Genomic DNA, 24,881 nt, shown 5'->3' on the forward strand with positions numbered 1-24,881 from the left:
CTGCACGCCATGTCAACTGCTGAACACTTGGAATGTGGCTGGTACAACCAACGTGCTGGTTTTTGGGTTGCCCTGACCTTTTGTTCACTTGGGCAGCCATATGTGGCTAGCAGCTGCTGTGTTAGCACAGGGTCAGACGCGCTAATGCTATGGTCACGTCAACTTTGGAGCAACTATCTTATGTTGTCAACTTACGTCATTCTCTAACTTATCTGAGAGCACCTAAGCCTCCCCACTTACATCCATAAAATCAACTCTTTCTATTCAAAAACAGAGTGACACTCACCCTTGTTAAGAATTTGTTTCCAGGGTTCGGCGCTGTGGCCTAGTGGCTAAAGTCCTCACCTTGAACGCGCCAGGATCCCATATGGGCGCCGGTTTTAATCCCAGCAGCTCCACTTCCCATCCAGCTCCCTGCTTGTGGCCAGGGAAAGCAGTCGAGGACAGAAGACGGCCCAAAGCCTTGGGTCCCTGCACCCACATGGGAGACCCGGAAGAAGTTCCTGGCTCCTGGTTTCAGATGGGCACAGCACCAGCTGTTGCGGTCACTTGGGGAGTGAATCAACAGACGGAAGATCTTTCTCTCTGTGTCTCCTTCTCTCTGTATATCAGACTTTCCAATAAAAATCAAATAAATCTAAAACAAATAAATAAATAAATCAAAAGCCAAGAATCAGTTGCAGAGAAGCTTTAAAAAATTTTTTGTTTCCAAAAATTTAGTTTATCACTTCAGTTTCTTCTTTATTTTTAAAAAGATATTTTTATTTGAAAGGCAGATTTATAGAAAAAAGGAGACAGAAGTTTCACCTGCTGATTCACTCCCCAGCTGGCCTCAATGGCTGGAGCTGAGCTGATCTGAAGCCAGGAGCCAGGGGCTTCTTTTCTATCTCCCACTTGGGTGCAGGGGTTCACAGACTTGAGCCATCTTCCACTGCTTTCCAGGCTGTAACCAGGGAGCTGGATTGAAAGTGGAACAACCAGATAGAATTGGTGCCCATATGGTATGCGGGTGCTGCTGGTGGAGGATTAGCCTATTGAGCTACCACACTGGCCCTGTGCTTTAGTGTTTAAGCAATAGTAGCATCACGGAGTAAGATTTCATAAAAGTCCTATGTATCTATAACCAGTGGTAAGCTAATATGTCTTACCTAGAGCTGGAAGACTTCCCGACTGGCATGCATACTTCTCAGCTCCACATGCCATGGAACAGCTGCTGCCAGGGGGAAGAGGGGCTTGCACTTCCGGCGGCTCCTCTGTCTCTCCCAGGAGCAGACCAGCTATTGAAAAAGACGCAAGAGGGAATAGGCAGGAAGTCGGGAGGCTTAGGGAGTATGAGGCTGATGCCATGTAGGTGTTTATTACATTCAGAAGACAGAAAGAAAAGGTAACTGGAAATAAAAGTCATTCAAAATGAAGGAGTTTTTTTTTTTTAAACTCATAATTCTTCAGTGGCAGGACTTGGACCCACTGCCCAAACTGGGTTTAATCCAGCCAAGATGCTGGAAAGCCGAGCACACTGTGGTGCCCATCAAGGCCAGGAGGGCAAGGGAGGACACGCCTCCACGATACCGCTTGCTGGGGTCTGCAAAAGAAGAAGGAACAGCAGGTTACTGGGGCTGCTGCAGACTCACAAGGCCTCCAGCACACTGCTGCTCTGGGGCCAAACTGCCTGGGTAATAGACCTGCTGCTCTGGGGCCAGACTGCCTGGGTACTTAATTGTGTTCTGCCTTAATAGTAAACTTACACTTTTGGAGCTGTGTGACACAGGGTCTTCGTCTTTCCAAGCCTCACTTTCCTCGTCTATAGAATGGGATATTATCTATATGATAAACTGCTTATAAAGTTATATGGCATAGATGAAGTTCTCGGAGCAACATTTGGCCCATAGGAAATGCTCAATAAAAATAAACTGTCATTTTTCAAAGGTTAGTAAAAACAAACTCTAGACCTCGCACCTACATTAACAAGCTACTTCCGCTTCAAGAAGAACAGAGCAGATGTAAGAGGTACATGCTTGACTTACGCTTGCCAACAGGCACTCACCTCCTGTATAATAGCCGTAAGCGTAAAGCACTCGTCCGATGATCCATGCGCAGCCCAGGCCAGAAGCTATGCGCTGTGAGAAAAGTGCCATGTTAGGACTGGCATTCAGGGAGCAGGCCAACCTTGAGTCACACCTAGGATTGGTTATGTAATGTACTATCTGAACGTTAATCATTTTATGACTTTGCTACAGTAACTCCCCACTGAAGTTAAGATAGAGTTTAGTGCCTGGTTTCAGCCAAGGAAATAAAAAATTTGTGATTCTTCTATCAATTGTTGCTGACTGGGCGCTAAGGATTGGCCTCCAAGGCAGTTAGGATGCACAGTCTCCCAGCTTTCCCTGTGTAACTAGAAGAACTTGTGCTAGAGCCATGGAGAGGTACAGGTGGGCCCAGGGTCCTTGCAGTAAGATGGGCGAGGCGGTTAACCTAGAGTCGGGACCAGAGGGCAAGCCCTGCTATCCCCGATGAGTCCTTGAACCCGAGCCAGCTGCTTGGGGCAAGTCTTTAGAGAGGTCATCCCCGGGAAGAACTGTAAGCAGGTGGCTCTGCAGCCTGCCTGCCGGGGTATGGCTCCCTGAGCACAGTGGAGAGAGCCCCGGAGCAGGTAGCTGGGGAGGGAAACCTCCCTTTCCACAGCACCGGAGAAGAACGAGATCAAAAAGTTAGGTAAGAGGAGCAATCCTCCCATTTGGTTGAAAGGAATCAGAAGGAAAAAACAAAACAAAACAAACCCCCCAAAAAACCCCCAACAAACTAGAGGGTGTGTGTGAGAAGGTGGCTTTCCCCCGTGCCTTCCCATCTAGCAGTGTGGTGAGGTGGCAGCTTCAAGCTTTGGTTCAAATTGACTTGGGGTAGAGTTAAATATCAGCAGGAGGGTCTAACAAGTGACAATTACACACCGCAGTCCTCTAAGTCTCCATCAGCTCTGTGGCCTTTGTTCAACTGCCTTTCGTTTCCCATCTCCTCCCCTTCCCTTTCCTTTATTCTCTTTTCTTTTTCTTCTTTTTAAAAAAATTAAATGGCAGAGTTACACAGAGAGAGAGAGAGAGATCCTCCATCTGCTGGTTCACTCCCCAAATGGCCGCAAAAGGTGAAGCTGGGCTGATTCAAAACCAGGCTGATTCTAAGGGGTGCAGGGACTCAAGAACTTGGGTCAGCTGCTGCTGCTTTCCTAGGCATATTAGCAGGGAGCTGGATCAGACCGGTGCCCATACGGGATGCCAGTGCTGCAGACAGCAGCTTCATAAGCCACCACAGTGCCAATCCCTGCCCAGCCATTGACTGTATTCCTCTGAGAAGCGAGAGTTTTGTATTTTTTTTCAGAATGAGGCAGATGACGGGGACTAGGGAAGAGGGACAGGATGGGGATGAGGGGGGCATCATTTGACGCCTACCCTAAGGAGAACAGGCTCTTCAAAGCAGCCAGGGCAACCACTTGGTAGGATGGAGGTGCCTCAGAGGCATCAGAAAGAAACATTTTTTCTCTCTAAGCGATACAAGAACAGCCTGATGTTTCTTAGAAAAAAAAAATACAAGCCTTCAAGGACATCAGGTGGCTATTGTGGCAACTTAGTGACCAAAGCAGAGGACCATTAGGTACCTACCAGGGCGGGTGGGGCGGGGTGGGGAAGGGCAGGGAGGGACGGGGAGGGGCAGGGTGGGGCGGAGTGGGAGGTGGCAGGTGTAGCGATGGTGACAGTGGTGGTTATGAAAGGCTTAGATGTAGAAGTCCAAAGTGCCTGGACACTGACCAGAGCTCATTTCAGGGACATTCTGGTCCCTGGAAAGGGCGTAGTTTCTGTGCAAGACAGCAACTAATCAGCCTTGTAGGCATGGTTAAGTGCAGGCCATGCCTACAGGGCCACAAGGGCCACCTGAAGAGGCCTCCAAGGCCCAGGGTCTGCCTGCACTCTTCACTCCACTGTGGGCTTCTCACTTACCGATGGAGCAGGTGCCTTCAGAGTGTGCAGAGCCTGTGGCCTGCAGTCACACAGAGCTCCTGCGCCCTCCCCTCCTAACTGTCCCCTGCACCAACAACCCTCCTCGGCGTGCCCTTCCTCACACTGCCTTTCTGCTCTGCCTGCTTCATTTTCCTCCACAGGCTTACCACCTCCAAACACACAGGGGCAGGCCATGTGATGTAGCAGGTGGAGATGCCACCTGCGGCACTGGTGTCCCATGTGGCGACTGGTTCCACTCCCAGCTGCAGCTCCATTTGCTATCCAGCGCCCTGCTAACAGCTTGAGAAAGCCTGGTCCACTGCACCCATGTGGCAGACCTGGTAGAGGCTCCAGGCTTCTCTGGCTTCAGAATGGCCAGTTCTGGCTGTTGTACCCATTTGAGAAGTGAACCAGAGGATGGAAGATTTCCCTCTCTGTCCACCCTCCCTGCCCCCACCTCTGTAACTCTGACTTTTAAGAAAATAAACACATCTTTAAAAACCATGGCACATTTACTTCTGCCGATATCTGTGGCCCCTAAGGGGGCAGCTGCATGTAATCAGGTGTGTGCCTGTCTCCTTCACTGCTGTAGCCTTCTGGGGGAGTCAGTGCTTGCTGTATGTATGAGTGTGCCACATGAAGTCCCTTACGGTCATGAACCTATTAAGAGACCCAAATCAGTCTGAATCTACTCTGGAACCATGTGGCCCTTATGGAAGTTAGACAGTCTGCAAGAAGCTGTTCCTATTTGAAAAGAAAAGTGGGCGGGGGGAAACACCACCTACTCACTTACTTTTAGGGATTTGTAAGAAATCATTAAATAACATCCTTGTATAGACATGGTGTCCGGAAGCCGTTCATTTCCTCCCCCTGCCCCATACTCGTTCAGTGAACTAAATTCTAACAGATTACACTCCCCACCTTCAGGAAAAACTTACTGGGTGGTAAACACCTCCAACAGTCAGAAAAAACAAGAAGGGAGGGTATACTTCCAACCTGGAATAGAAAGAAATTTTATTTTTTAAAAAAATCTTTATTTATTTGGAAAGGCAGAGCTACAGAGAGAGAAGCAACACACACACACACACACACATACACATCATCCAACCACTGGTGCATTTTACAAATGACCATAATGGTGAGGATTGGTACTGGCCAAAGCCAGGAACCAGGGGCTTCATCTGGCTATCCCAAGTGGGTGCAGGAGTGTCAGGCTCTTGGGCCATTTTCCACTGATTTCCTTGGGTGTATTATAGCAAGGAGCTGGATCAGAAGTATAGCAGCAGGGATCTGAACCAGCGTTTATACGGGATGCTGCTACTGCAGTTGGCAGCTTATCTTGCCATACCACAATGCCAGTCCCCGGAAGGAAATATTAAAGAGTGCCCCACTGAAGTATGCTCAAGCAAGAGTCCCTTACATGCTTATGTGCCAAGGCAGCAACTCGAGAGGCAAAATTAACACTGACTTGGGGAGAAGCCCTGGCCCATCATGCCCACACTCTTCTGCTCTGTGGTTGGTCAGAGGTAACCCAGAAGATGCCGAGCAAAAGGACCTCCAACACCCCAAATGGATGAAGGAGGTCTTGGAGAATCAGAGTGGCCTTCCCTACGGATGACAGGGCCTCCCCAGCCCAGGATGTTGGCATCAGTTTAGACAGGACACGCTTTTGCAAGCACTGTACCAGGGAATGCAATGTGCAAGACAGCTTTGAAAAGATGATTCCAAGAGCCCAGTAGTCTATCAACTCTCAATTTTTCTCTGTTCTCAGTCTGCTCGCCTACATAGTTTTCCAGTGACAATCCGGCAGGTGATCGTCACCAATGGCAGAGCTGTTGGACGGCACACACCCACTCCGCAGCCATCTGCAGGTGCCCAGCACAGCCGACACTCACGTGTTCTGGTGGGCTCGCTGAATGCAGTTGAAGATGTGCCCATTCTCAGGGTCTGAGCTGTACATGATAGGGTACTGTTGCAAAAAAAAACAGTGATCAGTCAGTCAAGAGTAGCATGTGGTGCTGAACTTCAAAATTAACCTTCACAATAATATTTCCCAAAGTATCCTCTGTCATACACTTGGAAGATGACCATCTGATTTCTGCTTAAATATTTACACAGACAAGGATGTCAGCTCTCAGGAGCAGAGTCAATGTTTCTAAGATATAAATATCTGTTTGTTTCGTGCTTGCACAAGGGACGGAGGCCCCCGTGTTAGTCTGCTATTACACAATTATGAGAGATTTTGTGGGCATTATAAAGACACAGAGGGACTGTTTCCCAAGAGTCACCAAACGCCATGACCTTCTACAACCCCCCCTGATAGGGGAGTGGATGATTGAGCATGTGAGAATTTAATGGATGTGTCCATTAGAAGAAGAAGAAACTAAAAAAGACAATGACAAAGAAGAAGGACATATTGGAAAAATTTTAAAAGATGTTCCAGTGAGGGATTTTCAGTGTAATTGGCTAGAGGGAAACAGACTTTAAAAATTGCTCCCCAGGGACCACTTTAGCCATTAGCGCTTCTAAACCAGAACAAAAGCAAGAGGCTATAGATCTCTTCTCTGTGTCTACTGGCCAAGCCCAGGCTAAATTAAGCATCTGACAGAGAAAGATAACCTTAAGACATGATTTTTAAAGTGGCACATGAGTAAACTGTGTTGCCATGTAATCCTCTTTACAAAATAACTCTATTCCTGGCAGTTGGGTCTAGCCAAAGGGTACTGTTCCAAAGCTAGCATACTTGGTCTTTCCATGGAAGAGACTAAGTAAAGCTGGATGGAAATCAGCCCTCTGTCACTCCCCCCCACCTCCTCTCAGCCCACATTTCTTGCCTCTTTCCTACCACAAAGCAGCCGGATTTCTAACAGGTGCAGTCCTGAAACTGCTACTGCCTGCCTCCAGCTTCCTGCCACTCCCTCCTGCCCCCAACTGAAAAATAAGCTCCCGGTTAAGCCCGTGGCCCCAGCCCAGCCTGTGAAAACTCAGCTTGTGTTTCACTCACCTCCACTTTGTACTTCTTGCGGGCCTTGCCGACATTGATGGCTAGGTGAAGCACCATGACGAAGCTGGCAGCACCCGTCAGAAGGACATAACCGTATTCCTTAGAGAGGACGGTCATGTTGGTTCTGCACGAGAAAAAACAGCATAATAAGGACACTTCCTGGCACCAGGTGAGTCATGGCCGAGGCCTTAAGGACCACACTGTCTCATTCAACCAGCAGTTGCACACATGCAGATCACACAGAGCTGGGAGTCAGTTTCTGGTTTCTAAAGGGTCACTAGAGACACGGCTATATGTCATGCGGCAAGACTTGAAAATTATTTAGGTGTGCAGCATACACATTGAAAGTATTCAATCACACGTCACGTGTTCTCATTTATGCCTGGGTTCTGCAGATCAATATTATAGTTAGATTTATCTGCACCACTGCAGTAGTCACTGCTATAGAATGAGCCAATGGAAATCACAGCTTTGAGAAAGTATTTAACATAATAAAATGGTAAAAGATAGATTAAATTACAGAGAGAGGAGAGAGAAGGAAGGAGGGAGGGAGGGAAGGAGAGAGGGTAAGAGGGAGAGAGGAAGGAAGAGAGAAACAGGATACAAAACCATTCCAAGCTTTTTTGTCTTTTGGCAGGGCCCAGTGTGAGAGCAGACATCCTGAGGCTTCCCTTCTACCTTGGACAGCAATCCCATACACAGTAAGGCTCAGAAAGTGCTAGGAAAGCAGAGCATGGCTCCCCAGCCTGCTGTGCTGTCAATCACTTTGGCCAGCTTTTATGAGAAGCCACTAGGAATAGGAAGACTTCTTAGAGCAAACAAAGTAAAAACAAATGGGACTACATAAAACCAAGATGCTCAGTACAGCAAAGAAAATGATAACAAAGTGAAGAGGCAACCAACAGGATGGGAAAATATTTGCATACCACAAAACAGATAGGAAACGAATATCCAAGATCTACAAAAAGCTTCAGAAACTCATCAATAGGAAAGCAAGCAACTCTGTTAAGAGCTGGGCAAAGTACATGAGCAGATGTTTTTCAGAAGAAAAATTCAAATGACTAATAGATAAAAAATACTCAGGCTCCCTAGCTAGTAGGGAAATGCAAATAAAAGCCACATTGAGGTTCCACCTAGTTCCAGTGAGAATGGCCTACCAACAGAAGTCAACAAACAACTGCTGGCAAGGATCTGGGGAGAAAAATACCCGACTGACTGCTGGTGGGAGTGCAGACTAGGGCAGCCACTATGGAAATGAACATGGAGAGTGCTCAAACAACTGAAAGTGGATCTACCATATGACCCAGCTAGCCCAAATGAAATGAAATTTCATATCCAAATGAAACGAAACCTGCATACAAGAGCATGACCTGCAATACAGTATTTGGAAGTAGCACAATCCGCGAAAGTGAAGACATGAAAGCAACCCAGATGCCCATCAAAAGAGGAGTGTGTAAGACACTGTGATATATACTTTTTTTAAAAAAAGATTTATTTACTTTTATTGAAAAGATAGATCTAAACAGAGAAGGTGAGACAGAGAGAAAGATCTTTCATCTACTGGTTTACTCCCCAAATGCTTGTAATGGCAGGAGTTGAGTTGATCTGCACCAGGAACTTTTTCGGGTCCCCTATGTGGGTACAGGGTCCCCAGATTTTTGGGCCATCCTCTGCTGCTTTTCCAGGACATAAGCAGGGAGCTGGATGGGAAGTGGAGCAGCCAGGATACGAGCAGGTGGCCATGTGGAATGCCTATGTTTGCAGGTGGAGCATTCGCAAGTTGAGACATTGCACCAGTCCTGGTACATCTATTCTACAGAATACTACTCAGCCACAAAAAGTGAAATCTCACCATTTGCAACAAAATGGTCCCAACTAGAGATATCACACTTAGTGAAGTAAGCTAGTCCTAAAAGGACAAATACCATATTTCTCTCTGACATAAGACAACCTTTAGGTAAAGTATAAAATAAACATATATATAGATAAACACACACACACACACACACACATATATATGTATATACATGCATTCTCGTAGATGAATTGTACAATGGAGACTAGCATACTAGTAAGCGAAGATATATTTCAGTGCATATCTCTACTCCTGAATGAAAGGAGGACACCCAATCAAACATTTAAATATATCTTTACAGTATGATACTAGATTTGAAACCTTTGTCTATACCTACCATGCCATGATGCAATTTAAACAAAAGAAAGATAAACTTGTAAGTGTTAAGACACTGTACTCCTATGATAATTCAGGGGAAAATGGTGGGAGGGGGAAACTGTGAGGAAGGAAGAGGAGCAAGAGGATGAACTTCCGTGGATGAAAGTGTATCACCACCTGTTGCCTTTGGGATGCATTGTAGGAAGCTGGATCAGAAGCAGAGCAGCCAACACTTAAAACCAAGCACTCTGATATGGGGGTGGGTCTCACAAATGGTGGCTTAACGTGTTGTGCTGCAATTCTGATTGGTTTACCCTCCGAGTTCCTCAGCTGGACACACCCTGGGTAGGGCTCTGTGACTCAACACACAAGGACGCCGGGCTGTGTCTGTTTGACTGCAGAGAACGGTCCTTGGCTGTCCTCCAAGCCTCCCTGCCCCCATCCTCTCCCCAAGTGCAGGGAAGAAGTTACAGGAGTGGTTACTCAAACAAAACAGTTCCAACTCTGGAAACCTTTTTGAGAAGAAATGAACATGACTGAGCCTTGCAGCCTCTCTGATATCCTTGAAGTTCAACACTTTTGAGCCGAATGGGCCTTTTAACACCAAGCTGTCTCTAAGATTCAGCAGCTGTCTGTTTCAGGGACAGCCAAGGTAAGCATATCTGCTCTCAGCTAAACTTTACAAGTCAAGAGTGTGTGACCAGAGCCTCCCCTAGGATGGAGGCCTGACTCCCTGGCAACCCAGCACCGTCTCATCTCACTGCAGGCTTAATCTTCGCACACATTCCAACACTTCTGCTTTGCAGAAAAGGGAATGGGGACTTGGAGAAATGGGAGCAGATCTAAGGCCAGAGCACAATACTCTGGCTGGCCCAGGCAAAGCACTGAGATCTGGTGGCTGAGTCGCTGACCTGTGCTCTGGTGACTTGTAACAGCCCAAGGGGACTAGATGGTAAGATGGTGAAATGCTCCTGGAACACATGGCTGCACAGGCAAGAAACGCCCAGAAAGCAGCTGTGCCACAATCTATGGTTAGATATTAACATCTGCCATGGGACAACTCAGGCTGAGGGTGAACCTGTATGCACTCCTGTGCATTGCTCTCCTTGCACTTGGCTCCAGTGATGTGCTGGGAGCATGACCTGGAAGCAGAGCCTGGAACAGGAAGTGCCTCTGAAGGGCAGAGCGTAAGCAGCCAGGGGTTCAGAGTCCAATGCTGCAGCAGGTGCTGCGGTATCAGTCATGGACATAGGGTATGCTGGGAGCAGCAGAGCATCACTTCCCCTGCACAGGTGCAGGTGCAAGGTCCACTGTGAGAAGCATGGAACAGCTCACTGAGGAGTCCTGCTTTGTGTGTCGCAACTTGCACTTAAAACAGAGCAGCCCCTTGGGCCTGGCGCGGTGGCACAGTGATTAAGGTCCTTGCTTTGCACGCACGGGATCCCATATGGGCGCCGGTTCTATCCCAGCAGCCCCGCTTCCCTTCCAGCTCCCTGCCTGTGGCCCAGGAAAGCAGTTGAGGACGGCCCAAAGCTTTGGGACCCTGCACCCACATGGGAGACCCGGAAGAGGCTCCTGGCTTCGGATCGGCATAGCATCGGCCCGATGCGCTCACTTGGGGAGTGAATCATCGGACGGAAGATCTTCCTGTCTGTCTCTCTTCTCTGTATATCCGCCTTTCCAATAAAAAAATAATAAAAATAAATCTTTAAAAAACAAAAACAAAAACAGAGCAGCCCCTTGTGTCAGCCAGGAAGAGTGTGAGTGCTCAAGATGCTTGTGGCATACATGACATGAGATGCAACTCCGGGGAGCTTTCAGGAGTGAACTGCCTCTCCCAGCACACGTCCCTTGGAGACCAAGATCACCAGCCAGCACGATGCTGGGTGTGAAGTATGCACCTAATCAGCTTAAGTGTCCTTTTCTTCCCTCAAATAACCCACTGCAGTCATGAGGGACACTGGATGTATGGATTATTCCAGAAAGAGGAGCTGAGACGTAGAAAAGCTCTGTCAACATTGCTGCTGAAAGCATCAATCCGGTAGGAAGTAAAACTGGTCAAGATTTGCCCTTAATTCAATCAAGGTTGTAGAACAGCAACCAAAAAACACTTCCCTAACTGCTAAGCCTTATTTTCTTTGATACCTCCAGGGCAAAGGACATGGCCATTTCCAGCTTTAGAGGGTGACTTTTGTGTGCACAGGGTGTGTCCTCGGCAGGGAAGCCAGCTCGGTTCAGTGGCCACTCCCCAGAGTCAGAACCACACCCTGGGCCATGGCAGCCCTAGAGCCAGCAGATAGCTCCCGCGGACGGGCCTGGGGAGCTGATAACTGACACACGGGCTCTTGGGCAGGCACACTCATAGGAACCACACACGGCATCTTGGTGATTACTACCTGCTCCAGGTCAGCGGCAGCCCTTTTTGTTGGACCCGACAAGATAAGGGTCTTGAAGCAGGGTGGGGTCTGGTTCCTGGACTCTATCTCCTACACTGTGTTAAAAACCTAGTGCAGAGGGCTTGCCTCTGAGGGCTGTCCCCTGCCTTTCCCACTGACCCATTTCCTACTAGAACATGTACTTGAACATGGATCAGCAGGAATATTTATACCTCCCAATGGACTGAATGCTCTCTCAGGGCACAGTACATGAGATATTAATCTGTCATTTTCATATTTTATAGAAACGCAAGAGTGTTGCTATTCACACTCTGGGTCAGGGGTTCTCACAGTTTGTTTGGAACTCTCCCCATTCTGCCCCCCCAGAGTTTTTGTCTCAGGAGGTCTTAGGTGGGTCATGAGAACATGCTTTACGGAGAAAGATCTACCCACTGGTTCACTCCCCAGATGGTTGCAATGCCCAGAGCTGAGCTGGTCTGAAGTCAGGGATCAAGTGCTTCCTCTGGATCTCCCTTGTGGGTGCAGGGTCCCAAACACTTGAGCCATCCTCCACTGCTTTCCCAGGATACAAGTAAGGAACCGAGCAGGAGTGGAATGGCCAGGACACCAGCCAGCACTTGCATGGGATGTGGCATTGCAGGTGGGAAATGACCTTGCTACACAGCTGAGTCTGCCCTTGGGGAACCACATTTCAAAAACCAGTGTTTCAACTTAAACAGCAGAATGCTAAATTTGTAACTATTACTGAAGGACTATATACCACTGTGATATATGGGGAGAAAGTGGTGGGAGGGGAAAATAAGAAGGGAGGAAAAGGAGGAAAGAGGAGAATCCCTATACCTACAAAATTGTATCATGAAAAATAATAATGACAATGATCATCATCATAATAATAATGTAAAAAATAACTCCACTGTATCAGGCAAAAATAAACAAACAAAAACTGCAGCAGACGATTTTCTCCAATGCAAAACCAGACACTGTCTTGTCTTGGTGACATGGGGTCTAGCTTGTCTCCAAGGACACAGTGGGGCTGATGAGGCCAGGGGTTGTTTTCCAGAACAAACTGTAGCTAAACCCTTCACATTGACACACTTGGTGGGTTCCCATCAGCAAGCCTGTCTTTCTTTAACGGAATGCTCAAGACGAAACTCAGCTAATTTTCTCCTGTTGTGACTTTGTGAGCCCAACCTGCACCAGACTCCAGGTTTCTAGAGCTCACGTCTCCATCATGGTCACTCACTAGACTAGATGTACCCACTCATCAGACTCTAAGGCTTTCCCTTTTCAGGAGTGATGCTCTTTATTCTCTTGGGCATTACTGTTCCCAATGCTGTGCACCCAACATATCTCAAATCTGACCATGCAGCACCATGACTGATAGCCAAAGGTCGTCTTGATGGATGGGCCTGGCAGGAACTGACACACTTCCTTGAAGATAGCACAGGCAGTATCAAGGACACTGGGAGACCATGGGTCACCGATACAAAATGAGACTTGTGTCTCTGAATGGGAGAAAACTGCCTCCTTCTCCATCTTAGAAAGGAAGCAGTCAGTATTTCACTATTTACGCTTTAAGATTTACTTATTTTTATTGGAAAGGCAGGTTTTACAGAGAAAGAGTAGGAGAGACAGAGAAAAGCATCTCCCATCCACTGATTTACTCCCAAAATGGCTGCAAAGGCCAGAGCTCAGCTGGTCTGAGGCTGGGAACCAAGCTTTGGGTCTCCCACATGGGTATAGGATCCCAAGACCTCAGGGATCTACTTCTGCTTTCTCAAGCCATGAGTATAGAGCTAGACCAGAAGTGGAACAGCCGTGACTTGAACCAGCGCTCATATGGGACGCTGGCACCACACACTGGAGGGTTAGAGTGCTGTGCCACTGTACCAGCCCCAGGACTTCACTATTAAATATGACATTAGCAGTAGACTTAATTCTTTCATTTTAAAATACACAGCAGCATTTCACTTGTAACTTTCAAAAAATGTTCTAAACTATGTGGTGGGTGTTGTACAGTGGGTTCAGGCACTGTTTGGGATACTCATATCCTATATTGGAGTACTTGGGTTTGAGTACTATCTAGACTCCAATCCAGCTTTTTATTAATGCTGGATTCAACATGGTGCCTCAAGTGCTTGCACTCCTGTCATCCGTGTGGGAGAGACCCAGATACAAGTTCTGGGCGCCCTGCTTTGACGAGGCTCAGGTCCAGCTGTTGAGGCCATTTGGAGAATGAACCAGTAGATAAAATGTCCTCTTCACGAATTTGCATGTCCTCCTTGTACAGGGGCCGTGCTAATCTCTATAGCATTCAAATTTTAGTATATGTGCTGCCAAAGCAAACCCAAAAAGTTCTCTCTGTTCTCTTGTTCTCTCTCTGTGACTCTGCCTTTCAAGTAAATGAAAATAAACATTTAACAACAAAATTTACCAAAAAAAAGCCCTTACAAAGTATTTATGATGCATGAAACATGATTTATCAGGTTGAGGGAGGATGCAAAGGAATAGTATTTGGAAGCAGGTGGGGTGTGGGACCTGAGGGTAGTTGCGGGGGGCCTTTGGGGAGGGGGAGTTATCAGGAAGACTGTAGTGCTATGGTAGTCAGTGGGGCCTCGAGGCTCCTGGGTAGGTGGATCAGCACTCTGACAGCCCCTCTGAGTGCTGCCAGAGTCTATAGACACTAGAGGATTTTAAGAAACCTACAAGACACCAAGGCCAGGTCTCACTTCAACAGTGATCAGACTGAAATAGTGTTGGTTTAATCCCCAGAAAATGTGCTCCACATACATTGGCAATACAAGGCTACATTAGGATCTCTGGCTGAAGCATTCTCCTCTAGGAATTTTGCCGACAGAGTCTCCTTTATGATTATTCCAGCCCTAAAACCTTCATCTAACGCTCTCTCTAATTCTTAAGTTTGCCAGCACTTGCCTTATCTCACTGGGGCAGGGTCCTTTCAGTTACAACTAGGCGTACCCAGAAAACTCTTGGGGTGAAGCTCCCTTCCCACTACTGACCCAACTTCCTCTTGGTTGCCCAGGAAGTTCCCCAGTGCACAATTAGCATTGCACAAATGGGGTAAAGCTTCATGAATTTGAGCACTTGTTCCTAATGATGCATCACTTCTGAGCCAGGAAGTTAAATCACCCTCTCTTTTATCAACTGATAGAGTTTCAAGAGACAGATGCTTCTTGCCTTTCATCTCCTTTTGCTTCTAAATAAATGAAGCCTGTTGAGGGGTTGGCATCTGGGCATGGCAGTTAGGCTGCTATTTGTAGTATCAGCATCCTTTCCTGGAGCACCAGTTTGATGCCCAGCGACTCTACTTCCAGTCCAACTCCCTACTAATACACCTAGTAAGGCAGCAGGTGCTGGCCCAAGTGCTTGAATCCCTGCCACCATTGTGGGAGACCAGGATGGAGTTCCAGGGGCCTGGCTTTTGGCTTTGGCCTACCAGTCCTGATTGTTTTGACCATTTGGACAATGATAGAGTACCTCTCTCAGCATGACTCTGCCTCTTCCTTTGTCACTCTGCCTTTCAACCAAATACATAAATCTGAAAAAACAAATACATATTGAACAATGGTAACCCAACTTGCATTTGTAATTTTGTTTTCCCCAAACTGTACTGCAGCTTCTCAGTTGTTATTTTCTTTCCTTTTTTTTAAAAAAAAGATTTATTTATTTTTATTGCAAAGTCAGATATACAGAGAGGAGGAGAAACAGAGAGGAAGATCTTCTGTCTGATGATTCACTCTCCAAGTGGCTGCAATGGTTGGCGCTGTGCCGATCTGAAGCCAGGAACCAGGAACTTCCTCCAGGTCTCCCACGTGGGTGCAGCATCCCAAGGCCTTGGGCCATCCTGGACTGCCTTCCCAGGCCATAAGCAAGGAGCTGGATGGAAGTGGGGCTGCTGGGATTAGAACTGGCACCCACATGGGATCCCGGTGCATTCAAGGCAAGGACCCCAGGCGCTAAGCCACCATGCTGGGTCCAGCTGTTATTTTCTTTAATGCCACCAGGAACTTGACATAATTACAGAAGATCTGCAGATCAACTTGAAGTCACTCCTCAAAATTTCATTACAATCTTTAATTGGCTGCCTGTACTATTAGTCCCAGTTTCCTTATATAAGGTACCTATTTTACATTATAAAAGTCAACATTTTTACTGAGAGTAACCTGTAACAATGGCAAATGAAATGGCTGGTCTGATCATACGTGTGGACTTGCCCAGACCCCAGAGACCTGGATTGTAGTCAGAGGATGCTGGGGTGGCTCTGAGGGTTCCACTGACTCACAGTTTCCCTGGGTAGCCGTCCAGCCTCACTTCTGCCTCTAGATACTTCCATAAAGGAACAAGACTGATAATTATCAAGGTAGTGGGCCCTTTTGAACCTGGGCAAAGCTCAAAGGAGAAATGTGAGAGCCTGGAGAGAACCTTTGCAAACATAGTTCCCTGTTTCCACGATGGGAGAGAAAAAGACCAGTGATTGTCAGCCTTGAAAACAACCGTGTGATGAATGACTGTGCTGGCTGTGAGTGGGGGAGGGAGGACTCAACAGAATGCTTAGGATCAAGGGTGCACTGGTACAAACTTCGCCAAGACCAGGTCAGCAAATTATCTGCTCTCTCCTTCTCTGGAGTTTGGCTTCTGAGTGACAAGGCACTAATCACACACGCCTGAATGGATTGGCTCTCCCTTGGGAAAAACTGGTAGTTCTACTCTTTAGAAATGTAGGAATACTGCTTTTCATAGTGAGAGAGAATCTCAGAGATTTGCTGGTATGATGACACAATTTCCCAAGTGATTCTCAACAGCCAAAGTTCTATGGGTGAGAATTCCCTGACATCTGACCTAGAAGGTCTGGGCCCTGTGAGACCATCTGGAGCTGAGCCTGCAGGGAGATGGGATCCCAGGGGAAGTCCACAGGAAGCAACCCTGGAGAACAGCAGGGAGAAGGGGGAGAAGCCCTGGGCTACAGAAGGAAACAAAGACGACTTCATGATACATGGAATACAGTCGATTTGTTCAATGCAATGCAAGACAAAATCATTTTACTCAAAGGAAAGCAAGCCTTTATTCTGACCATCTCCTCCAGTGTTTTCTCAGGCTGTTTGCTTGCCATATACTCATGGATGGGACCCTGACGGTCATCAGGCCTGAGAAGGAAGGGCCTGTCATCCCTCTCCCACACCCAGAGGCAAGCGTGTGTGTGACAGACAATAGGGACTGACTTGTGGTGAGGAGGGTTGGGCCCGCCATGCTGGTGTCCTATATAAAGGCTGCTGAGTGTCCCTGCTGGTGCGCCTGGGAAACCAGTGGAAGATAGTCCAGGTACGAGGCTCTTGCTACTCATGTGAGAGATTTGGGTGAAGCGCCAGGTTCCTGGCTCCAGCCTGGATCAGCCTGAGTCATGGAGGCCACTTGGAGATTGATCCAATAGATGGAAAAGCTGTTGCTCCATTTTTCTATACCTCTGCCTCTCTCTTTCTCTCTCTCTCTCTCTCTCACACACACACACACATCTTCCAGAGAGACACAGAAGCAGAAAAGAGCCATAAAACAGGAGGAACAAGGGTTAGGCTGCTGCTTCGCATGGCTCCACCCCACATAGCAGCGTCTGTTAGACCCGGCCACTCTACTTGCAACCCAGCTCACTGCTAATGCACAAACTGGAAAGCAGAGGGTAATGGCCAGAGCCCTTTGGCTCCTGTCACTCAAGTGGAAGACCCAGATGCAGTTCCTACCTCCCAGCTTCAATCTGGTCCAGCTGCAGCTGCTGCAGGCATCTGAGAGTATGAGCCTGCCTGTAGAAGATCTGTCTTGCTCTCTGTTTCTGTCACTTTGCCTCCCAAATAGATAAAAATAATAAACATTAAAAAGAAGCTACACGGGAGGAGCAGCTTGGGATGAAGACTCTGAAGGATGCAAACAGGGATCTATGAGAATACAGATGAGGGAAGAGCAGGCACAGAAATCTGGACAGGAAATGGCTTGATGTGTACACGGAGCTTTCAAAAAGGTCATGGGAAATGTATATTATGAAAAAAACCTGTGTGATTCCAAAAACTACAGCAAAATAAACTTTTACTTACACTTTCCACAGACTTTCTGAAGTACTTTCATAAGGGAGAAAAGTACCCTCAGTGTGTCTGAGGGCTGATGACAGACTGGAGGGAGGGCGGCAGGAGAAATTGATGACAGCCTATTAACACTAATTATCAATAATGTGCACGTTAGCCCACAGGGGTCAAACCTGTTCCATATTATTCATCAACAGCATGGGTCCGGCACAATGACTCAACTGGTTAATCCTGTGCCTACATGAACCAGAATCCCTTACGGGCGCTGGTTTGTGTCCCAACTGCTCCACTTCCTGTCCAGCTCCCTGTTTGTGGCCTTGGAGGGGAGTGGAGGATGGCCCGGGGTCTTGGGACCCGGTGTCCGGGTGGGAGACCTGGAAGTGGTTCCTGGATCTTGGCTTCAGATAGGATTGGTTTAGCTCTGGCCTCTGTGGTCATTTGGGGAGTGAACCAGGGAATGGAAGATCTTTCTCTCTGTCTCTCCTCTCTGTAAATCTGCCTTTCCAATAAAAATAAATAAACCTTTAAGATAAAAAAAAAATTAAGAAAAATAGGAACCCACTTAAATCCTCACAGGGCCTCTATGATGCCATTACTTCCATTTTGCAGCTGAGCAAGCTAACCACCAGAGAAGTTAAGGAATCTGTCCAAGGTCGCACAGGTGTCCCAGAGCCAAGCCTGGGTTCCCACACGTCCTGGTGCTCAGGCTCCAGTTGGGCTCTCCACCTTTGGCTAAACTGCCTCTCAATGAAGTTGAAGAGCAAGTTTGGCAACATCCAACCTCTTCTGAAACATTTCCACAGAAGAGAGAGCAAGAGGGGTAATAATTAACTCTAAGCCTGTGGCTGCCTAGAGCACAAGATGTTTCTAATTGGGTGGAATAAGAAACTTGGGACAGATCCCAAACAGAGCCTTTCATTGGAATGACTGCCAGGACTGCAGTACGACACAAGTGGTAGGACGTACAGGAAGGAAAAAAATGTCGTCCTCCAAGCTTTCAGGCAGATTTTCAAGGAGAAGGCGACACAGAAGTTGGCACCTTGACATTAGTGCATGAGTCCCAGCTATTGATCCCTGAAGCTGGGGTTACAAAGGAACCTGGGTAATCAAGCTGTAACTTCCGGAAGAGAAAGACATCTTGATTGAGTCATGTTGCTAGGACTTGGATTTCCATCACAAGCAACATGAGCAGGTGACAGCTCATGCTTAGCAGTGAGGTCCTCACCAGGGTATCTGCCCTCTCCAGGGAAAGGACTGCCTGCCTGCTGACTCCAACCTGAAACAGGGGTTTTATTTTTCCATGACTGTCTGCACTTGGGACGAAGCTTTTCACTGGGCACAGTTCTTAAGCTAACCACGTAAAACCTCACTTTTTTTTTTTTTTTTGGTCAAGAGTGTATGAAAACACTGAAGTCTTAGAATCCAGGTTCTAGTTAATGAGCAAACCCACTCCAGAAAGCAGAGGGCAGCAGTGCCAATTCTAAAAGCTGAACTCCTTCCCGGTGCTGGAAGATGCACTTGTCAGATGCTCCACTGTCGCTTTTCCTCCCTCAAGGGCAGACAGGCTCATACTGTGAGATCTGTGGTTTTACACAGCAAGAATCCTGATGGAAACCATGAAGCTCATGTTCAGCAGAGTAATATATTCATCAGCAGAATTAATAAACGCAGTTGTAAAAACAGTATATTTTACTAAAGAAACACTGCTTTAAAATGCTAAATGGCTCTTGGCTAACTGCAGCCAGCAATGGTATTCTAAATATAGATTTAGAACATTGAAACATAAACACAGGAAACAGTATGTTTAAATACAGCTAGACATGTACAAGACACTAAATTACCCTAAAATGTTTAAATCAACGGATCCCATTTGCTAGAACACCCTCCAATGGTTCACAACAGCGGGGCTCCTGAACTCCATCTGGGTGTCCCCTGCGGGCGGCAGGAACCCGGGCACGTCCGTATGGGACACAGACATCCTAAGCAGTGTCTCTGAACCAAGGCCCCAAATGCCTGCCTCTAAATTTCTTTGGATTGATGGGCCTGACAGTAGCATCTCTCTGGACAGTAGGCACAATTCCTCTTTCCTGTGCGTTCATTGTCAGTGCTAACCCTGAGGCAAGCAATTTCGGTTTCAGGATCCCATCTCCTTAGAGGCTGGGCAGGCAGGACAAAAATCTAAATAAGGGGCGAGACTGTTCTCCAGGTTTGTCCCTTAACCTAGGGAAGCCCCTGCAGCAGCGTTTCTTTAGCTGGTCATAGTGTCCTACCGTTTTATATATAGTAACATTGGCTCAAAGATAAAAATCACTTGACAAAGTTTTCTATTTCTGTAACATTGTGTCAGGAGGGAAGCCTAACAGAACGTCTCTCCTCCCATCAAAGTGATTTGTTTGGATGTTAGATGTTACTTTAACTCCTTAGTCCAACTCCCGTGAGAATAAACGTTGTAGGTCCCCAGACTCAGCTTCTAGTCTCTCATTACCACCTTCACTGAAGCACACCCCGCCTATAACCACTTTCCACAAACTACAGGCGCCAGGTGAGTCACTCATTTCCCTGGAGAAACCCTTGCTCCAGCGCCAACCCAGGAAGCATCTAAAAATCTGCAGCTATTCCCAAGACCACACCTCAGGCCCGCAGCTTGCGCCTCTGCAGAGGCGGCCTGCTCCTCCCCTATCTTTCCAGGGCATTTCCTTTTCCCACTTGCGGGATTCAAGTCCTCCCTAACCCGCCCCATCTTGGTTACTCTAGGCTACAATGCAGCCAGTAAAAGTCGTGACTCCCAGGGAAAGTATTAGTAGCCACCATTTGGGGGGAATGACTCACTAACGAGTCTCGCGTTCCTGCCACCGCCCTGCAGCTGCCTTGGGCAGGGTGACACGAGATCAAAGAAAATGTCTGAAACCCAAGAGATACCTACAAAGCAGATACCCTCTCCCGGGTCACTTCTTTTCTTGCCTCCCCTCCCCGCCCCCAGGGGTATGCTGTCTCAGGCAGGGGCGGAGAGGAAAAGGGTAGGAAATGAGCCACTTGCAGGTCTCTGCAGGCGGGAGCAAAACAAACATAATTCCCTCCAGGCTCTCCCGCGAGGTCCCTAGCAACACATCCAAGTGCAGCAGCAGTCACCGCAGTGCCCCGGGCCACTTCAGCAACCCGTGTTAGCGATCAGGCCTGCAGCGGCCCGGCTCGCCCATCCTCTGCACCAGAGCTGCACGCAGCTGGCAAGGTCAGGTGAACTGCGCGAGGCAGAAAGAGGGAGCCCAGGGGAGAGGAGGAGAAGCAAAGAGCAAACCGAGGAAGGGCTGAGCTTGGCAGCATCCCCGAGTTACATGCAGCGAGATCCGCTTTTTGGACTCTCCGAACCCACACCATCGAAGAGGGGAGGAGACGGGGCAGGTGGAGGACGAAAGGGCCTGACATGCACAGCTTCAGGGTTCTGATCAGGCAGGGGCTGGGGATATGAGAGCAAGCGAATTCTCCACTCAGCTCCAGGCAACGCAGGAGCTCAGGCCCCTCTGCCCTTCTCGCTCACGGCTGGGGGGGTCCGTGCTGCCCGCGGGTGCATTCACTCACCGAGGTCTCCTTTGCAAGGCTGTTGCAGAACGGTGCGGCGCAGCACAATGTGGGTGCGTCGTCCTTGGCTTCCGGCAGACGGAGCGGCGCTGGGCGGGGCCGGGCGCTGGGCCGGCCCTCTGCTGGGCGGGGCGACGCATGGCCACGCCCCCGGCGGAGCTCCCCCCAGCCGGGCGCGCTCTTACAGGTGCCAGCCGGGCGGCGGAGGGCGCGCGCTCCCTCAGATGTCCGCGTGCTTGCCCCTAACGTGTGTAAGTCCACTGCCAACCACCTTCGTGGGCGGTCGCCTTCCTCAAGGCTCTGGGCAGGTGCTCCCCTCTCGCTGCATGGGGTTTGCGGAGCGGAGGTACGCTAGCAATTTATCCCCAGTGGAGCCGCCGTAGCACGGCTGTGGGCGCTCAGCGGTCCAAACAAGGCGCGGAAATAGGAACACGCAGGTTTCACGTGTCCGGGGCGCGGGAGCGCGGGCGTGCAAGGTCTGAAGAGGTTTTAGGGCTGCCAGGGCGTATGAATTCCCGTCAGTAATCCTTACTGTGGTGCTGCAGAGGGTCAGGGCCCACTTCGGCCCGACGTGGGCGCGCGCCCTGGCCTGGGCCGCCTGCTCGCTGCCCGAGTTTTGTCTGCCGGACTCTCAGAACGCGGAGGGTGGGCGCCGTCGTGGCGGGGGGTGGCCTGGAAGCGGAGCTGGGCTGGTCCCCGGAGAAGAACGTGCCCAGCATGCTGCGAACTCCACGAGGGAGCTGCGCCCAGGAGGCGCCCCTTCCTCCGGGCACCCCAGCCCTCTCATGGTGTGCCATGCGCAGGCCCTGCACGAGTGACCGCTCTGGGGGCTTTTCCACGCAGGTGGAGGGCTTGGAGCCTCATCATTATAAGGTGTGGGAAGGCAGGAGTCGCTGGGTGTGTGCCCCTTTTTATTGGGCTGTCATATGTGCACGTGTAGGCGTGCTGTGAGGCTTATAAAACTTTTACTGTTGCTGTTTCAGCAATTCTAGCCATTCTCATGCTTTCACCTCTGCAAGGTGTTATGATCTGGGGTTTCTGGCGTGTTGAGGGAACAGGGCACAGGTTTTGACTGAACGTTGAGAGGAAGCAAATAGGAAAAGATGTTTCTGCGATACCAGTGGAGGTTATGTGGAAGCCAGTCACAAAATGGAGTCACTTTGGTTCAGGCCTGTGTAAGTTTGCTAGCCTGCTCTTTATGCTTCTGTATAAAATGCTTTGCCAGCTTCCCCCACTCTTTTTTTTTTTTTAGAAGCAGAAGGTACAACACGTGCTGCCAGTAACCCTGATTCCCACAGCTGCCTCTCATGGCGGTGCAACTCACTTGGTTCCCATAGCTGCCTAACTCACCTGTTCTATTAAAAAAACCTTCTAACTCTCATCCCGGGGTCTCTCTCTGAAACAAAGGAGAGCTGACCCCAGCCGGCGGTCTGTTTACCTGCCTCTTCAATAAACTGGTGCTCAGCGGAATTGTCTGGGCTGTACTTCTTGGGGAGAGGCTCGGGTTGGATGCACTAATTGTTTCCCCCCCCCCCCTTGCCTGCTGTTTGTACATGAAAAGGCAGTCTGGGATAGTAAGAAATGATTGAAAAATCAGGATGCTTCCGGCTTTTCTTTTTCCCAGCTCTCTCTGGATCGCAGAACCAGCAAATGTTCTTGTTCTCTGTAACTTTCAAGATAAATACATCTTTCTATAAACAGTCTCACTGGAACCAGTGTGTGGCATCGAGGGTAAAGCCATCGTCTGTGACGCTGGGATCCCATGTGGAAATGGGGTTGTGTCTCAGCTGCTGCCTTTCTGATCCAGCTCCTGGTAGTCTGAGAAAAGCAGTGGAAGATGACCCACGTGGTTGGGTCCCTGCTGTCACAGGCGGGACCCTGATGAAGCCCCTGGCCATTTTTGCCACTTGGGGAATAAACCAGCAGAAGGAAGATCTTTCTCTGTAACTTTTTAAGCAAATAAAAGTCTCATTCCACGGGGACCTATATTGTGGCACAATGGGTGACTTGCAGTGCTGTCACACCTTACCAGAGCGCCCGTTGGCATCCTGGCTGTTCTGGCTACTCTGCTTCTTATCCATTCCTCTCTGATGTACCTGGGAAGGCAGTGAATAATGGCCCAAACAGTTGGATTTCTGCCACCAGTGTGGGAGACCAAGTTGAAGTTCTAGGTTCCTGGCTTTGATTTGATGCAGCCGTTGCTGTTGTGGGCATTTGTAGAGAAACCAGCAGATGGAATATCTTTCTCTGGCTCTCCCTCACTCTCTAAAATTCTGCTTCCAAAAGAATACATCTTAAAGCAATCTCATTCTAAAAGCCTCGTTTTGGAAAAATACAGAAACGTCCCAAAGGACACACGCGTGTGCAAGCATGCACACACACACACACACACACCATGATTCACAGTACGTAGTGTTTTGTGATCAGCTTGTCCACTTCATATATTGTATATGACTTTTCATTTCTTAGTTCATTCTGCAACGTTATTTGACGATGATCACATGTTGTTTCGTAGCATGGGCACGGCAGTTCTCATCAGAGCTGGCTTGTTTTCAGTCTTATGACTGGTTCTACTTAACCTTAGTAAATTGATATGTTTATGATAATTTGGCTAAATGCTTTCAGGGTCAAAGAACACAGACTTTAAATGTCATTTAATATGTGTTAACAAGACACTCCAAGAAAATATAATATTTCCCAGTAGTGAATATTCACTGAAAAGGCGTGGCACAGTGGTTAGCTGCTGTGTGCAGTGTTAGCATGAACACTGTTTCGAGTCTCAGCTGGCCTAATTCTAATCCAGCTTCCTTTTACTCCACCTTTGAGAGCGTTAAATGATAGCCCAAGCACTTGGACCCTTGCTACCCATAGAATAGATTTGGGTGTTAGGCCCCTGGTTTCAGCCTGCCCAGCCCTGACCATAGAAGCTGTTCGTGGACTAAACCAGGAAATGGGTGATCTCTCTCTCACTCTCTCTTTTTGTAACTGCCTTTCAAATAAATAAATCCTTAAAAGGTAGATTCTCCCGTTAATTAACAAATGGGAATAAACCTTGCCTCACCAGGTTATTGTGCAGTTCAAGTAAAGTGAGGACCAAGAACTACACAGAAGTCTTGCATCTTTTTTGTCTCAAGATAATGTAGTCGGCAAGGCCCATTGCAACAGCATGATTTACTGTGGCACACATTGGCTTGGGAGTGCTCTGCCCCTGTTTCACTCACCATTAATGCCTTCTCCATTACAATCTGGCTTCTTCTACAGACTGCTCTCTCGAAGGTCACCCTTTGCTCTGTGGGCTTTATCTTTGGATTCGCAAATGCTGCTCTCCCCTCATTCGTTCCTTTGTTTTCTCCTGTGCTTCTCTATTTCCCTGCCTTCTTTTTAAGAAATCCTGTTTATTTGAGACACAGACATACCACACACAAAGGAGAAAGGGAGAAAGGAAGCTCCTGTCTACTGGTTCACTCTGCAAATGTCCTCAACAGCTGGGCCAGAGCAGAGCTAGGAGCCAAGGACTCAGCTTGGGTCTCTCATCATCTGCTGCCTCCAGTTGCCTGCACTGGCAAAGACAGGGATCAAGCCCAGGCATTCTGATACGGTATCAGTGACGTAAGCCTAAGCCAAACACATGCCTTCACCTCTGTATCTATTAAAATG

At 48.3% G+C, this 24,881-nt stretch overlaps 1 protein-coding gene and 2 pseudogenes across 1 annotated transcript; 1 reads left to right on the top strand and 2 right to left on the bottom strand.

Annotated features, from left to right (window-relative positions):
• Positions 1 to 1,330: 1,330 nt before the first annotated feature.
• MGST3 (microsomal glutathione S-transferase 3) lies at positions 1,331 to 21,314 on the bottom strand. The gene is made up of 6 exons (XM_041003333.1): positions 21,225 to 21,314; positions 6,991 to 7,114; positions 5,882 to 5,955; positions 4,925 to 4,982; positions 2,045 to 2,117; positions 1,331 to 1,582 (listed from the first exon to the last, which is right to left on the bottom strand). Exons 2-6 carry the CDS (start codon positions 7,105 to 7,107, stop codon positions 1,446 to 1,448), a joined length of 459 nt encoding a protein of 152 aa, XP_040859267.1. The 5' UTR covers positions 7,108 to 7,114; positions 21,225 to 21,314; the 3' UTR covers positions 1,331 to 1,445.
• LOC121171704 lies at positions 13,805 to 13,904 on the bottom strand (annotated as a pseudogene).
• A 236-nt stretch (positions 21,315 to 21,550) lies between the features above and the next one.
• LOC121171529 overlaps positions 21,551 to 24,881 on the top strand; it is a 28,804-nt pseudogene continuing 25,473 nt past the window's right edge.

Source organism: Ochotona curzoniae, unplaced genomic scaffold, assembly GCF_017591425.1.
Source record: "Ochotona curzoniae isolate NIBS_2020 unplaced genomic scaffold, NIBS_Ocur_1.0 scaffold_2683, whole genome shotgun sequence".
In the NCBI taxonomy this organism is placed as follows: domain Eukaryota; kingdom Metazoa; phylum Chordata; class Mammalia; order Lagomorpha; family Ochotonidae; genus Ochotona; species Ochotona curzoniae.

Excerpts from the sequence above, each read along its gene's own strand:
- MGST3 (XM_041003333.1), bottom strand. The coding sequence starts at position 7,107 with ATGACCGTCCTCTCTAAGGAATACGGTTATGTCCTTCTGACGGGTGCT. Across the intron at positions 2,118-4,924 it reads TTGGAGGTGTTTACCACCCA|CGCATAGCTTCTGGCCTGGG; the intron begins GTAAGTTTTTCC and ends CTTTTCTCACAG. Across the intron at positions 1,583-2,044 it reads TTACGGCTATTATACAGGAG|ACCCCAGCAAGCGGTATCGT; the intron begins GTGAGTGCCTGT and ends CTTCTTTTGCAG.